Source organism: Balaenoptera physalus (assembly GCF_965194825.1).
Source record: "Balaenoptera physalus genome assembly, chromosome: 16".
Classification (NCBI taxonomy): Eukaryota; Metazoa; Chordata; class Mammalia; order Artiodactyla; family Balaenopteridae; genus Balaenoptera; species Balaenoptera physalus.
In genome coordinates this window covers 79,115,357-79,132,040 of record NC_138898.1, presented here as the reverse complement: position 1 = coordinate 79,132,040, position 16,684 = coordinate 79,115,357, and the positions used below count along the sequence as shown (strand labels likewise).

At 49.8% G+C, this 16,684-nt stretch overlaps 1 protein-coding gene across 2 annotated transcripts in view; it reads left to right on the top strand.

Moving 5' to 3' along the window:
* The window catches only part of GALNT17 (polypeptide N-acetylgalactosaminyltransferase 17), a 483,122-nt gene that overhangs the window by 442,846 nt on the left and 23,592 nt on the right, over positions 1-16,684 (top strand). The window contains exons 10-11 of one of the 2 annotated variants that reach the window (XM_082432354.1): positions 8,603-8,770; positions 9,584-13,605. In XM_082432354.1, the coding sequence (XP_082288480.1) occupies positions 8,603-8,770; positions 9,584-9,712 (297 nt within the window). In that variant the 3' untranslated portion in view covers positions 9,713-13,605. Of the gene's footprint in view, positions 1-8,602; positions 8,771-9,583; positions 13,606-16,684 lie in introns of those variants that run through there. The other variant, XM_082432353.1, reaches the window with a different exon arrangement.

Sequence of the window (16,684 nt, the reverse complement as noted above, 5' to 3'; positions counted from 1 at the left end):
GTTGGGTGTTAGGCATACAGGGCCTCTCTGTACTATTTATGCAAGTTTTTTGTAAGACTAAAACTATTTCAACTAAAACTATTCCAAGTTTTATAAAGCTGTTCAGGAGGTCAGGTTGACTGGAGTTGATAGTTGAGAGGTTGAGGAAAGGGATAAGGAGATGAAGGTGACACTCAAGTCCCTGGCTGGACGAGTAGAGTGTGGTGCCATTTGCTGAGGTTGGGGTCCCAATGCTGAGTTCTGTTGTGGGCCATGTGAGTTTGGGGGTGGAGCTTTGGAAATCCCAACGTGGTGTCCTCCCCAGGCAGCTGAACATTCCAACTCAGTGCTGAGGGCAGAGCTGCAGAGGCCGATGGGGCTCCAGGTGCGTCCCAGGGGACAGCAGGCCAGGGGTCCTAGGACAGACCCTAGTGTGGCTCCACGTTTAGTGGGTGATGGGGCCAGAGCACTGGACACCAGAAAGGTGGGTGTCACACCAACCCAGGAAGAGCAGAGCCAAACACTGCTGCCCAGAGGGCCAGTAGCCAGACTGCACTGCGTGTTCAATGCAGTAACAAAAAAACCGTGGGTAAGAGGAAGCCAGACTGGATTGGGTGCAGGGGAGAAAGGGAGGTGAGGAGGTGGAGACATGATGGAGAGAACTTTCCGGAAGCTTGACTTTGGGGGAAAGTGAGAAGACAGATGAAGTGGCTACGAGGGGCCAGCACTTGAAAGCATGTTTAAAAGCAGAATAAGGGGAATAAAAGACTAAACAAAAAGAAACTAGCTATGTTTCTAAAACATTAGTGGAAAATCTAGAGAACAGTGAGAATTAATACTCAGAAAGCAGATGTCTGTCATCTGAATTTGAGTAAAACTATAATTTCCCCTGCATCGAATTATGGGATATTGGAGCAGAAATGTAGGCTTTTTTTTTTTTTTCCTAAGAGGAATTTATGAATTCGCCTCAACAGAGACATGGAAATCAACTGATCCACCAGCCCAGGTTTACCCTCCAAGACCTACAATTTCTAGCTCACCTAGCATAGCTTACAAGGTTGAAGCGTCCAAATTCCAGGGAAGGGCATTCTTCCAGAGAGTTCCAGGGATGTGTTCTCTCCGTGGAACATGAAGAGGCCATGGCACATGGTGGGCAACCTACAAATGTTTAATGTTGAATGAAGGACACACAGATGGCCTATTAACTCCTGGGGCAGGGGGAAGGGGCCGGATGCTTTGGCCAAGCCTGTGTGGTGGCCCTGGGGTGAGCCCAGGGTGGCTGCAGGCTGGGAAAGGCACCAGCATACACTGGTGGGCTCAGCTGGGAGGGTGGAGATGGGCAGCATGGAAGGAACCACCGTGCCAGTGGGAGTTTCGGCTTCTAGAATCGAGGGAAAAAATATAGTGTCTTCATTGGAAAAAAAAAAAGGGGGGGGGGGCGTGCCCTGACTTTTGTAGGGTCATTGTCATGCGTTAAATAACATCCTGCCAATGAACGAATGAACAGCCCCAGAGCAAGGCCCGGAGTATAATGGGTGTTCAGTGATGATGGAAGCCTCGTCCTAAATCTCTGGGGCTGGTTCCATCTCAGAGCATCTTCACACCCACTCTCACGTGTGGACATCGTAACCAGGCCCATGTCTAACTCCTCTGTTAAGGCTCTGAATTTTCAGGTGGTCCAGGCTGATCTAGGCTGGCTTCTAGCCGATGGTTTGCCTGGATTCATCAGGGAACACGCCAGGAGCAGAAAACAGGCTGAGCTCTCCTTCCCGCACGGCAGAGGCACTGCAAGAGGGGCAGAGTCCAAGATGAGAGGCCATGGGCGCTAACGCCCCAGGGCAGGCATCCGAGGAACACACAGTGGCTTTGGGGATGCTGAGTGTGAAGAGTCCAATTCAAGGCCCAACCCTTTCAGGTATCTGGCCCATTCCAGGCAAGGGCATGTAGGATCTGGACCAAACCAGGGAAGGGGAGGGGAAGGACAGGAGCAGAGCAGTAGGGGATGGGGGGGGTCGAGTGTCCAACCCAAGAAACCCACACACCCAGCCCAAGGGAGCTTGATGGGCTGGGTAGCTGCCTGAGGGTCCTGGGCTGCCCAGCAGTATTGCTGAAGCCTTTGGGGTGGCCTCCGCTGGGCAGATGGTTCTGGAGACAGTGGGAAGCCTGGAGTGGCTGAGTGTCTGGAAAGAGCTAGGGCTGGGAGATGCTGGCCACGGGAGCCCACACGGGAGCCGAGAGGGAGGAAAAGGAATCTGTAAAGAAGCAGGAACAAGGCCCCACTTCTCCACTGGTGTGTGAGGTCTGGGGAAATAAGGGTAACAGACACACAGGGTTTACTATGCACTGCATCCTCTTCTCACTAATTTGTCTGGTTCCATAACTACCCCATGAGATAAATCCTAAAATGATCCCCATTCTGAAGATGAGGAAACAGACTTCCAGAAGGCAAAGGAACTGGCCCAGGGTCATAAAATTATTTAGTGGCAGAGCTTGGATTTCTGAAACAGGCTCCAGAGTCTGAGTCCTTAACCATGTAATATGCTATCTCCTTTGATGACACAGCACAAAGCCAGGCTGCTGTTTGAATTGGCAGAATGAGAAGGTGAGACAGATTTAACTAAGATCAGCTGAAAAGGGGAAAAAAATGTTTGCCAGCATTTCCATACCGTACCAGGATATAATCCTACCTTCCTATTTCACAGATAGAGACAAGAAAGACATGCATCTGCTTACTGAAAAATAGCGTCTGTCTCATTGAAAAGCAGAGTCTTTGCTCCTCTGACCAATTTAGCAGTCAGGGTGAGGCTGGCAGGCCTGCTTAGGAATTTGCTCCTGATCCTTGGGAAGTTGGACAGGACTATATTGCTCACCCATCCCTCGTCCCACTTGGCTCTTCCGACCCTCATCCTGGTGCTCCCCACCCTCAGGACCCCTCCCCCAGAGGCCCCCAGCTCTCGCCACAAAGCTGCATTTGTAGCACAAATACGTCTCCCCATTCATTCCAAGTAGCAAGTGCATTTTCTGGAAATACCGTGCTTGAATCCAGCATGGTGGGTCATAATGGTGGATGGGAGAAGATTGAGGAGAGAGGTCCTGGGGACCATCCCACCCCCCAGGAGCTGGCTCTCTCTACAGGAAATGTATCTGGTTCCATAGCATGCCTTCCTAACCCCCAGATAGATTTTTAAATCAACTTTATTGAAGTATAAGGTCGGTACAATAAACTGCATCTGTTTAAAGTGTACAGTTTGAGGAGTTCTGGCAGGGGTACACACCTGTTGAACTCCCTGCTCAATCAAACTACAGAACGTTTCCATTCCATTTCCATTCCTGCCCACCCACCGCCAGAGATTTCTCCTGCTCCTTTTCTCCACCCCGGCTCCCGGCAGCCACTACGCATCCACTCTGAGATATAGTTGAAATATTTTTTTTCTGTATTCAGTTTGAGTTCTGGCATGCCCTAGACAGTGATGGAGAAAGTCTATTTGTTTTTTAAAATGTACACATGTACATGTAGTCACCGGAAACCACTCTTGTGGCTTCAGCCATGCAACAAACAAATAAATTCACCCCAAAGCAGTTTTGAATCAACGGAACCCATCTCTCTGTCTCCTGGGTAGAAGCTGGAGAAACTGCATTTTTCATTTAGCAATGGTTTTCTACCCTCAGTAGGCCTGATTTTAAAGTGATAAGAAAGACCCTTAATATGAAAGCCATTGCAAGCCATGTTTTTATTGACAATCCGATAGATTTTGCTGTGTTCCAGAGTTATTCCACAATTATTTGGCTGGTTTTTGTTTATTTGGCTATAACCTGCATATTTGAGTTTTCCCTCAAGGCTGTTAAATGTGGGTTAATAGTTTTACGTGCCTCTTAGATCATTTCTAATAGAAAATTCCTGTTTCTCCTAAATGAGAATTAACTGTATTTGAGCTCAGAGGGTTTTTTCCTAATGCATTAGGGTTGTGGATAATGACATTTATTTCTCATGGGCCCAGCAGCCAAATCTAGAATAATCCCATTCAATTCAAAAGACATTTATAGAGCTTTTGCTCTTTGCGAGATACTTTTCTTGGTCCTTATGCTATATAACAATGGGTAGGATGCTGCAGTACTAAAACAACAATGACAAAAATCTGTAACAGGGAAAGGCATATTAATATTACACAAGTATGTAAGCTGAAATAGATCACATGGTGGGGTGGCTTTGTGGAACGAAGCGAGATGAGGTAGGGGTAGGGTGGGGCTGTAATTTATTCAGGGAAGACTGTTGGCTCTTTTTGAGAAACTTCAAGTCATCTGTCAGACTAAGCCGAGAATCAAAGAGTTAAAACAAAAGGTGAGTTGGGGACCTATAGTAGAAGATCATGGTTACAAGTTTATTCATAAATCCGTGGGCATTGGTAGCCATTGAAGGTTGAGGCAGGGAACGATAGAATTTGAACGTGCAGGATTGGGAAGGCCAGATGGAAATTGTGAAGGGATGGAAGGAGGAGGACCAGTTACAAGCCTACTGCAGCAGTTCAGTTCCCAGAAGAGTCTTAGCTGGGATGTTAGGAGGAAATATAGGAGAAATTGGCCCTTCTTATCTGTGCTTCTGAATCTGCAGATTGAACCAATGGAGAATCATGTAGTACATATTTCTTGAAAAAAATCCATGTGTAAGTGGACCTGCCTAGTTCAAACCTGTGTTGTTCAAGGGTCACCTGTATAAACAAGAGAATTGATGTTCACATAAAGACTTATACAGGACTGTTCATAACAGCATAATTTATAATAACCCCAAAGTGGAAACAGTCCAAACATCCATCCCCTGGTGAATGGACACACAGGATGGTCCAGAGGAGATGGGACTCTTCCATGCCTTGAAGGGAGGCACCAGAGAATATGCATCCACGGTTGTCCCAAAGATGGGAGAGGAGGTGACTGGGGGCTGGAAGAATGAAAGGAGACATTGTGGAATGGAGAGAATTGCGTTGAGCTCTAGGAGAGTTGAAGCCAGAAAGTTCTAGAAGGAGCCCAGTAACTAACATTTCCAGGCAGGGAAACAGCTGAAGCAAAGCCCTGGAGGCAGGAAAGCAAGTTGGACATGCAGGGGATGGCGGCCGGAGGTCCTTACGGAAGGAGCACTTCTAGATGGGCTCTCAATCCAGGACTGGGGAAAGTGGGGGACCTGGTGGATGTCAGGTCTCAACACTCACCACCTTTCCCCTGACCCTGGCCTCTTGGCCAGGCCAGCAGAGCCCACGCATGTGGCCTCCTTGTACAGGTTCCCAGTGTGAGAAACCACCTTCCCCCAGAAAAGAAATCCTGCAGGGCCCTCTTCACCTGCCTTACCCGCCTGACGTCTGCCTGGCTGGGGGCTGGATATGTGGCCTTTTGCAGGTCCCGGAAGTCTGGATCTTACTGTTTCCATGTCCTAAAAGACCTCAGAAAGGACAGCTTCTAACTCCCAGTGGCATTTAGCTTCACTCTTTTTAAACATCTGGGTCACAGATATGCTTAGTTAATTAATGTTCTTAGCGCTGCTCATGTGCCTGCTGGGTAATAGATTGATTCATAATTTCAATAAGCAGCTGTGTATATCTTTCCCCTGAACATAAAGGCAGCTTGCTGTCATTCATCACTTTGCATTTGATGAATTTAAACACATTCAGAGAGACATTGTCGAAGGAGGGATGGGGCAGGGCTTCTGATTTTTTTTTACCATTTTGCCTCTAACAGTTATTCTGATTTGGAACTAATTTGGGTTTAAAACACATGTTAACCACATCTCTCTCTCAATGGCATTTAATAAACTCCTGTCACTTGTTCCTGAGGGGATCCGGCAGGCTCCCTTTGGGGATCAGAACAGAGGGTTTCTGAGCAGCTTTCACCAGAAGAGAGAGCCCCTATGGAGCATCTTATCCCCTGATGAGGCACTTGTGTCCCGGGGCAGAGCTACTTTTCTGCTCCATTCCTGGCCAGAAATGCCCAGGCTCTCAGGAACCCAGGATCATCTGAGAGGAGGTCCTCTGCTGCTCAGCTGCTGGGCCAAGGCTGCCAACCATCGAGTCTCTGGGGACCCAAGGATAAAAGCCAGGACCCGGCCAGGTGACCAGATGTCTTCATGCCTGTTTCCTCTTCTTCAAAATGGGAAGGGTAATAGCACTTACCTCACAGGTTATTGTAGAAATTACATTATTTCTTCTCTGTACCATGCTTAGAAATGGGGCAGAGTATGCCTCCAATAGATGCTGGCTGGTAATATTATTCTGTAATGGATTAGGCATCCGTTGTATATTAATAATGATCATCACTCCTGCTCCAGCCACCTCACAGGATCATGAGAATGGACATGAAGATTGTGCGTGCCTCTCGCCAACCTGCCCTGGAATCATCTCAGTGGGAATACAGCCCCATTCTTGTATTCCCAGTGCCTGTTCCCAGCCTGGGCACATAGAGGACTCTTCAAAACATGTTTGTGGAGTTTAAAGCAATAGCTGTGGCTGCATTTTGTAAATGAAGATGCTCATCACATCTGTAATGTGCTCATTCACAAACATGTTCGGAGCCCTTGGTCTGTGATTGTCTCCTAGGAAGAATGAAATAAATTGGACACGATCCCTGCCCCAAAGGAGTGTGAAAGACAGGTGAATGTATTTGTTCAAAAGTTGGAATACAGGGTTTTAAACAACATGGGCAGTCAGGAGAGGCCAAGGCACCAAACTAGTATGGACTCACAACTAGTCGTGAGAAGGATTGTCAGGCAATATCATCTGTGTATCAGATAGCTATTGCTGCGTAACAACTACCCCAAAACTTAGTGGCATAAAACAATATGCATTTATTTATTATTGCTTACAAGTCTGTGGGTCATCTGGATGGTTCTGTGATCTGGACCAGGCTCAGATGATTTGGGTTGGACTCATTCACGTCTCTCCCATCAGCCAGCAGCTCGGCTGAGGGCTGCCTGATCTACAATGACCTCATCCACTTGTCTGGTGGTTGACTGGCTGGTTGTTCGGACCACGTGGCTATCATCCTTTAGCAGGCCATCCTGGACTTACTGCCATGGTGGCAGTAGGGTTCCAGGAGGGTGGAAATATGCAAGGTGTATACCAGCAACAGACGCATCCCCCTTTCTGCTACATTCTGTTGGCCAAAGCAAGTCACAAAGCCAACCAATATTCAAGGATGAGGAAACAGATTCCACTTCCTAATAGAAATTGCAGCAAAGTCATATGGCCCAGGGTGCATAGAAAGATGTGGCCGTTTTGGGAATCTACCCAATGCTCCCTAGCATTTGTTGCAGTACATGGAGCACGGAGCAAGTATCAGGACGGGGTTGTGCATTTAGGGTGTTTCTGCCTTTTCATCATTAGAAATAACATTGCAATAAATACCCTGTACATAAACTTTTTTCTTCCAGTTTTATTGATATAACTGACATACAGCACTGTGTAAGTTTAAGGTGTACAGCATAATGATCTGACTTCCATACATCATGAAATGATCATCACAGTAAGTTTAGTGAACATCTGTCATCTCTCCTGGATACAAAATTAAACAGAAAGAAATTTTTTTTCTTGTGATGAGAACTCTTAGGATTTACTGTCTTAACTTTCATATATAACATACACCAGTGTTAATTATATTTATCATGCTGTACATTCCATCCCTAGTACTTATTTATAAGTGGAAGTTTGTACCTTTTAACTGCCCTCATCCAATTCCCCCTCCTCCCCACCCCTCTACATAAACTTTTGTTCACAGTTCTAATTATTTTCTTGGGATAGATTTTTGTTTTTTTTTTTTCTTTTCTTTGGCCGCACCTCATGGCTTACGAAGGGATCTTAGTTCCTCGACCAGAGACTGAACCTGCACCCTCGGCAGTGAAAGTGCGGAGTCCTAACCACAGGACCACCAGGGAATTCCCAAGATTTTTTAAAGTAGATTTGTTGGGTCAAAGGAGAGAAACATTTTAAAAGCACACTGTTTATATTTTGAAATTCCTTTTTGAAAGATTGTAGTAATTTACCCTCCCTCCAGCCCATCTTAGGCTCACCTTGACAAAATACAAATAATCTCTTTTTTTTAAATGTGGTGTCTCATTGTTTTGATTTTTGATTTATTTTAATACCTAGGAGGTTGAATGCTTTTTCATATGCCTGTTTCTTCTTCAGTGAACTGACTCTTTGGGCCCTTTTGCAACAGGGTAGATTTAATTAACCCCTGTTTACAAATGAGGAGGAAACGGACGATCAGAGAGGTCAATTGACTTGTTCAAGGTGGCCCAGCCAGCTGGAAGCAGAGCCAAGCTTTAGAAATCAGATGTCCTGCTTTTTCCCTTATTCCTGCTCCCCGCATTGTTGAACAGAAGGCCAGACTCCTGAAACATTGACTGAGGACATGCTTAGAAGGAAATCAGGGAGTGGCCCAGGGAATCTGTATCCAGGCTTATTAGCAAGCCGTGGGCTTCCTGGACGGGGCGCCCCTGTGAGTTGGGTGTGTGTGTGTGGATGAGTGACAGGCCTGTGAAGGTGGCCAGGACTGCAGCATGGACAAAGTCCTGGGTGACCCATGTGTCCCTCGTGGTCTCACCGCTACCTTCCGTGGCCCTGCCGCTCTGCTCTCTCCCCAGCTGGCCCGCTACACCAAGGAGGGCTTCCTGCACCTGGGAGCCCTGGGGACCACCACGCTCCTCCCTGACACCCGCTGCCTGGTGGACAACTCCAGGAGTCGTCTGCCCCAGCTCCTGGACTGCGACAAGGTCAAGGGCAGCCTGTACAAGCGCTGGAACTTCATCCAGGTGAGTGCTCCGCAGACAGGCCTGGCGGCCCAGAGCACGTGAGGATGCTGTGAGCTCCCCCGGGAAGGGCGGCCAGCAAAGTGCAACCCAAGGTCTCCCAGCTTAAGGCTAGGCACGTGGACTCCTGTGCGTGTTCAGGTGGGATCCCTGGGGCCTTTCCCTGTGAGACAGCCTTCAGGATCCCTGCGGCAGCGCTAGGCCGGGCTGGGCTCTGACACATCTCGAGAGGGAGTTCAGGGTGATTTCTCTGGAATCTTCTAAATGCCAGAGGGATGGAGAAAGTCAGATTGAGACTATCCCGGGCAGTCCCCCATCCTGACACCATCCCCTCCCAATGCTTTCACCTGGTTCAGCCACTCAGACTTGGTGAAGCTTATTTATTTTCTGACTTTAGGGTTCCCAGAGAAGGCCCAAAGGCCCCACGATCCCTACCCCCGTGCACAGAATTTTGGTGGGATTGTTCCCCAAGAGGGGCCATGTGCCGGGCACTACGGTGGTTACATCTCTCTCTCTCTCTCTCCCTCCCTACCCCTCTCCCTGTCTCTGTATCTCTCTCTCTCCCTGTCTCTTTGTATCTATCTCTCTCTGTTTCTATCTCTCTGTTTCTCTCTGTCTCTCTCATTCTCTATATCTTTGTCTCTGTCTATCTCTCTGTCTGTCTCTCCATCCTTGCCTCTGTCTCTCTCTGTTTCTTTGTCCCTGTCTCTCTCTCTGTTTGTCTGTCTCTCTGTTTCTGTCTCTGTCTTTCTGTCTCCATCTCTCTGTCTCCTTCTCTGTCTGTCTCTTCTCCCTCTCACCCCCACGTGCTCCCAGAATGGCGCCGTCATGAACAAGGGCACAGGGCGCTGCCTGGAGGTGGAGAGCCGAGGCCTGGCTGGCATCGACCTCATCCTCCGCAGCTGCACGGGGCAGAGGTGGACGATTAAGAACTTCATCAAGTAGTGGGAGGAGCTGGGGCCCTCGGAGCCTGGCCCCCGGGGCAGGGTCTGCGTCCTCTGGACCAGCCACGCTGGGAGAGAAACAGCAAGCAGTCGGCAGGTGCTCAGTGGGCCTCCCGGGGCTTCCCCAGGGCAGCCTGGGGCCCAGATGGAGACACTGCCTCTCCATCAGGCATCCAGCTGCCTGAGGCTCATGCCCCCTGGCAGAGCTCCCTGACCCTTCTCTGGGAGCACGGGAGCCATGTATCCTGCAGCCTGGATGTGGACCTGGTACCGAGGAGTGACACATCACATCTCCTGCTCGTCTTCCCATCCACTTGCAGGACTGGGGCTGGCGGGGGCCCCTCCTTTTTCCCATCTCTCGTAGCAGCAGCAGCAGCTTCTGAATTCCACCTGAGCCCTCAACAGCGTGGAGGTGGGTGGTGCTGGGCCACAGCCTAGCTCCCCCTCCTCTGCGGAGGCAGCAAGGCCCTGAGACTCCGTATCCCCCGGGTTGCTTCTGCCCAGATGCCTGTTCACAGCCCAAGATCGCCACCCCCCAAACCTTTCCAGCGGGTGGCCTTGGACTCTTCTGGACCCCACCCCCGAGATGACCTGGAAGGAGCTGACACTTCCACGGTCACCTGGGCACTAGGATCCTATGTGCCTGGACCAGCTCTTCCACCCGTGTCGTCAACAGGGAGCCAGAGAGCACGTGGGGTGGTCTCAGCTGTGAGGGCCCCCCCCAGGCTGCAGCCGGGCCCATTCTGCTCTGCTTGCCCAGGGGCCGGGGAACCTGGCCTCACAGTGGCTACCGCAGCAAGCAGCCCCCATCTGGAGCTTAAGGACTGACGTCAGCACAGCACAGGGGGCCGGGACCCTGGAGGACGCTCTCGTGTCTCCCTGTGCTCTGCCAGCTGGCAGGGAAGAAGGCAGTCAAGTCCCCTCTGAAGAGTAATAACTTTTTGCTGATTGCCCTCTGGTTAGGGTGCACTTATAGATCAGAGTTAATATATGGACGAGTGTGCATGCGTATGAGGGTGTGTGCCTGGGGGGGCGAGTGTGCGGCTGCCTGTGTGTGCGTGCGTGGCGCGTGTGTCTGGGCGTGTGCGTCTGAGTGCACGGTAGAGCAGACGTAGAGGTGTGGCCTTGGACTTGTCGCATTACTGCCGGCCCAGATCAGGTCAAGGATGCTGAGAAGCTTGCGGGGGGCGGGCTGGCCAGGAGGATGTGGCTGGGCTGGCGCCCCAGATGGAAGGCCGCCCTCCTGCCGGTTCCCGTCTGTCTCCCTCATGCTGTCCGGCCAAGCCCTGCCCAGAACCAAAGCCCGTACCTGCCCAGTGTGGGGTTCACAGTGTCTCATTTGGTGGCATCTTACTGGTGATCATCTCCCCCTTTGTGAAATAAATACATATGAGCACTTCCCAGCTCAGCCTTGTTTGCTTTTTGATTCTTCCAGAGCCCGGGCCAGGAGGCACTTCCTGGGACGTGGCAAGGGCTTCTGGTTTATTAACGGCAGAGAGCGTTCACTTCGTGGGGTGGGGACACGGCCAGCCTGCCCTTGCTCTCGCCTCCCCCCAAAGCAGGACAGAACTTGATGTTGGACACCTGCTTGCTAACCCCCTGCTGACCCCAGATTAGAAGGGTCAGGTAGGTGCAGAAAGCTGTGACGGAGAGGAGGGCCGTGGGCGACCTGGCCAAGCGTCCTGGTCCGCCCCCTTCTGCTGCCGGCAGCCACTCCCATCTCTCGAGACCAGAGAGCCCGTTGTGGAAGCAGCTGCCCCTTTTATTCATGGAGAAGCGAAATCCAAAAAGACGGCAGGCCTTCTGCCCTGGAAATGAGCCTGGAAGGAAATGGGCTGAAGTCGCCTGGGCGCGGACAGCCCCACGTCTCTTCCCTCCCAGGAAGCCAAGAAGGTCCGGCTTGTTCAGTGTAACCCAACCCACAGACATGCGTGTCAGCTGCCGTTTGGGGGGACTCTTTGAGAATCGGGGTCCATGAGCACACATGGAAAATTCTGCTGTTTGGTGAGGAGGAGTTCATCAAACTTAAATATCAGATCTTCGGGGTAACTATTAAGCCAAAAGAGCCAAGGGTCTGCCGGTCCCCCGCGGGGTCAAGGGGGCTTTGGGTAGTATTCCAAGGCGGTGCTTTGAGGAGCGGTCCTGCCCAGACTGAGCCATTCTTCTCCTGTGTGGGTCTGAAGGTAGAAGCTCAAAGAAGGCAAATATTCCATTTTACCGTTAGCTGAGGCTTTGAGCCCAAATCCCCCTGAGGTACTCAGTGGGCCCCTGTGGGATCCTTCATCCTCCGGGAAATGGGCTGAAACGGCCTCGGACCAGAGAAGCCGCAAGACCTGCTCTGTGTTCCCCAACATCCAAACTCACGTCCCCCCGACGGAGTTGAAGCCCCACCCTCCGACTTGTTCACTGCGCTTTGGGCTCATTTCTATTCCTAAGGCTGCACCCCTAGCATACGGACAGCAGGAAGTGCCCTGGAGTTTTCAAGAGAGAAGTGCTGCTTTTCTTCAGGGCCGCAAGGCAGCAGGCAGGATGTTCGGGTTTGCTTGTTTACGTGATGGGGATGGGGGTGCTGGTTTAGGGCCACGGGGGGCTCTCAGCCCCCCGGCACAGCACGTGTGCTGCAAATCCTGGCTCTGGCCCTTGCTTCCAGCATCCAGGAAGCCTGGGCTGTGTGTTCATATCAGCACTGGTTCCTCCCAAAGGCCAGAGCCTGAGGCCAGCGTCTAGGTCAGCATCCTCACTGCCCCACAGCACCCCAGGGGACCTGAAGGCTTGGGGGTGGCAGGCCAGCGGCCAAAGCAGAGAAGAGGAATTAACTGTAGCCAGAGAGGGAGGAGAGAAAAGACAAGTAGGGCCCTGGGGGAGCCTAGGGTCTCAGTGCTTTAGGGGAATCTGGAAGTTCCAGAGACCCATACCTCTGCATATCTCAAGCAGCAGGCTCCAAGCATGGGGCTTGAGTTCTGACAACCTTTGTGCATCTCCCTCCGTCCATGCAGTCCCGTCACGTAGATCTCCCCACTCTCCTGTCTGGTGGCCATTTCCTTCTCTTTCATTTTTTCCCCCTCAATTCATATGGCAAAAAAAAAAAAAAAAAAATCACAGATGGTATTCCTGATCCACGTCCAAGCCATCGAAGCTGACGCCTTTGAATGTGTTATTTCTCAAATGTGTTCTTTATACTGATTCTGGGGGCTACAGAAGAAGAAACCGAAAGGACAGAGAAAGGTCGGTTTGGACCAGAAAGCATCATCGTAAGCCACTACTTCAAACCCTTTGACTTGGGTTTCTGAAGCCATGTTTCTTTCATCTGATATTTTTTCCGCTATTCTCAGAAAGTATCCCTGTTTCACAAAGGGCAGAAGTCAGGCCTGGGCAGAGCCGGTGACCCGCACACCACTGGGCTGTCCGGTCATCGGTTGTCCCTGATTTGTGTGCAATCTCTCCTCCTTCCACTTTGCTTTCAAGGGCTGCTCTGAGAACAGCTGGGTGTCAGCAGCCCAGGGATGGACCGGGGAGGAGCTCAGAGCCTGCACAAGGAACCAGGTGGTCCACGAAGTCTGGAAACTGCCAAGGGGCCAGAAGCGGGTTCCCAATACCCACTCATTGCCAGCACACCAGCCTCTTGTTTTGATTTGAGCTCCAGATGTGCAGTTGGGCTGGCAGATCACCAGCTCCTAATCAGCTGCCCCTTCCTCTCGCCCAAAGCACAAATCCCTGGGTCTCTCGGCTACCCTGCTTTCTCACTTAGGCAAGTTTCCAAGACCTACATATAGGGACAGGTGGTGGGCCCCGAACTCCAGAGGTTTACTTCAGTCCAGTTCAACAAATATATTTGGACACCTATTCTGTGGTTTGCTTTTTTTTTTTAATTTATTTATAATATATCCTTTTTTTTTTTAATTTTTATTTATTTATTTATTTTTATTTATGGCTGTGTTGGGTCTTCGTTTCTGTGCGAGGGCTTTTCTCTAGTTGCGGCAAGTGGGGGCCACTCTTCATCGCGGTGCACGGGCCTCTCACTGTCGCGGCCTCTCTTGTTGCGGAGCACAGGCTCCAGACGCGCAGGCTCAGTAATTGTGGCTCACGGGCCTAGTTGCTCCGCGGCATGTGGGATCTTCCCAAACCAGGGCTCGAACCCGTGTCCCCTGCATTGGCAGGCAGACTCTCAACCACTGCGCCACCAGGGAAGCCCTGTGGTTTGCTTTTTAAGACTTCCTGGAAGGAAGGAAAGGAGAGAGGGAGAGAAGGAGGGGGGGAGAGAGGAAGGAAGGAAGGAAGGAAGGGAGGGAGAGAAGGGGAGGGAGGGAGGGAGCAAAAGAAGGAACTAAAACATATTAAGCAATTGCAAGGCACCATGATGAATGATGAGTATCATGGTATTTACCCTTTAAAGCTTATATTTGAAAGAAGAAAACAGACACAATATATTGGGCCTCCCCACCCCTGGAGCCGGGGCAGTCATGAGATGGGATCTATGCCTGTCGGTATAAATGGGGTTCTTGGCGTGTTAGCAGATTCCAGAGTTCTTTCCCCAAAGAGGCTCCAGCCGATGGGTAGCTCTTGCAAGTGTGGCTCCCAGCTTAACTTCTTCTGCTGCTTATTGATGTGGGCCCCCAACACTGTCCAAACACAAAAAGCCAAGCTGAGGAAGTGAGAAAGCCAGACAGGCGTCACTAATGCTGCTGCTGGTTCCGGGACCCTGGAGGCTGTCAGGCTCGCCAGTGATCATCACCCTTAATAAACGGTCGGGGGTTCCTGTTACTCCAGGGTCAAAACACCATCTAATCCGCTCTCCCACCGGATGCCCATCCACCAGTCTACTATCGGCTTGATAAACTCTAGAGACAGCTAGTTCTAGGGCAGAAACCCTCTTTCTGACAGTGAACCAAACAAGGTCTGAATATCCGTAACTTCTTCCCACTGCCCGGCCCTCTGGAACTCTGAAAACAAGATTAACTGCCTGTTAAAATCTGCCTTGCACCTTAAGTCAGGGCCCCTCCTTGAAGCTTTAATGCTGCTGGTTGTAACTGAGAGAGAAACAACCTATGTTCCCTTGACGACAACTTTCTCATGGACAGAATTCATCTTTGCCGCCTGGTGAAATGGTTCACTGTCTTGGCGAGGCTGCCACGACCCATTTGCCACAGACTGCGGTGCTCTGTGGTACCCCCTTATCCACGGGGATATGTTCCCAGACCCCTAGTGGATGCCTGAAACTACAATAGCACCAAGCCCTATATACGCTATGTTTTCCCTATACGTACATAGCTATGATAAAGTGTAATTCATAAATTAGGCACAGTAAGAGATTAACAACAATAATGATAACATAGAACAATATACTGTAATAAAAGTTGTGTGAATGTGGTCTCTCTCTCTCTCTCTCTCTCAGTATTTCTTATTGTACAAATTTAATGCCCTTTCCATCTTAACTAAGCACTTGTCACACACTGTGGCCGTAACTTTTGCCGTTTGAGGTGCGGCAGCAAATCTAGCTCGGATTTCTTTTTCCTTCTTCACAGTTTCACAGATAGAAGATTTGTTCTCACCGCAGATCTTAGTAACCTCTATATACGATTTTTTTTCTTTCCTTATTAAGTGGAGAATTTTCACCTTTCGCCTAAAGGAAACACTTCATGGCACAGCCAAATTGGTCAGAGTGAGGCTGAGGGGTTCTTGGTGAACTTCATCAATTTCAGCTGGACTAATCTTTTCACCAAATATGTAGTTCATGGGTAGCTAACATTATGAACCCTCCCTCAGCCCCGGGAGTCTGGGCTTGCATCCAGTGTGAGATCCAGCTTTGAACAGCAGGAAAAGCAGAGCTTTCAGTGGTCACATCCAACAGGCACTGGGCGAGGTTTGAGCCTCAGCAACTTCAGATGCTGAAATTTCTACAGAGGCCTGGGGCACCGTCCTCGGTTAGTTATAAGGCAGGTTTATAATCCGGCCACGCAGATAACAAACAAGAATGTACAGGCTGCCATATATACAATGAAATATTACTCAGCCATGAAAAGGAACAAAATTGGGTCATTTGTAGAGACGTGGATGGACCTAGAGTCTGTCATACAGAGTGAAGTAAGTCAGAAAGAGAAAAACAAATATCGTATATTAACGCATACATGTGGAATCTAGAAAAATGGTACAGATAAACCTATTTGCAGGGCAGGAACAGAGATGCAGATGTAGAGAACGGACATGTGGACACAGTGGGGGAAGCGGGGTGGGATGACTTGGGAGATTGGAATTGACATATGGGAGGGAGGTCCAAGAGGGAGGGGATATATGTATATATATAGCTGATTCGCTTAGCTGTACAGCAGAAACTAACACAAAGTTGTAAAGCAACTATACCCACCCCTCAAAAAAACAAAAAAGAATGTACAGGCTGCTCTGCTTAGAACTTTCCCCAGACTCTTTTGCCCTTGAAAACACACAAAGAAGAACGAAAGTTCCCCGTCCTGGCCCAAGTCACCAAACCAAGTTTCTGGTGCCCAAATTCATGTCTCCGAATTTCTCTGCATCATTCCAAGTCCCGACCTCTCTAATTCAGTATTCCAGATACTTGAGTAAATGTTTGCCTGGACATTTGCTCCTATGACCAAAGCTTAGAAAATGAAGATTATTTCACTGCACAGTTGCAGAGTGCCTCAGAGACCCTCTTGGACATGCATCTCACCACTCTGCTATTTATACCCACATCTTAGATGTTCTTTGAAGCGTGTCCCCCACCTACTGCCAATGCAGAAATCAGAGGAAATTTCTGGTTCCCATGTGCACTGAGAATGCATTTCCTTTCCACTGTTTTAGAATTCAGAGTCCCTTTGTCCCCAGAAGCCCAACCCTAACCCACCACGAATTTGTCCAAATTAGTGAGGTTCTAAGTCTGTCTTGGGACTGTTTCTAGAATTCTTTTTGAAGGTGGAATTGCTGCTCTGGCTCCTGGAGAGAACATGTGTTTCTTTCTGGA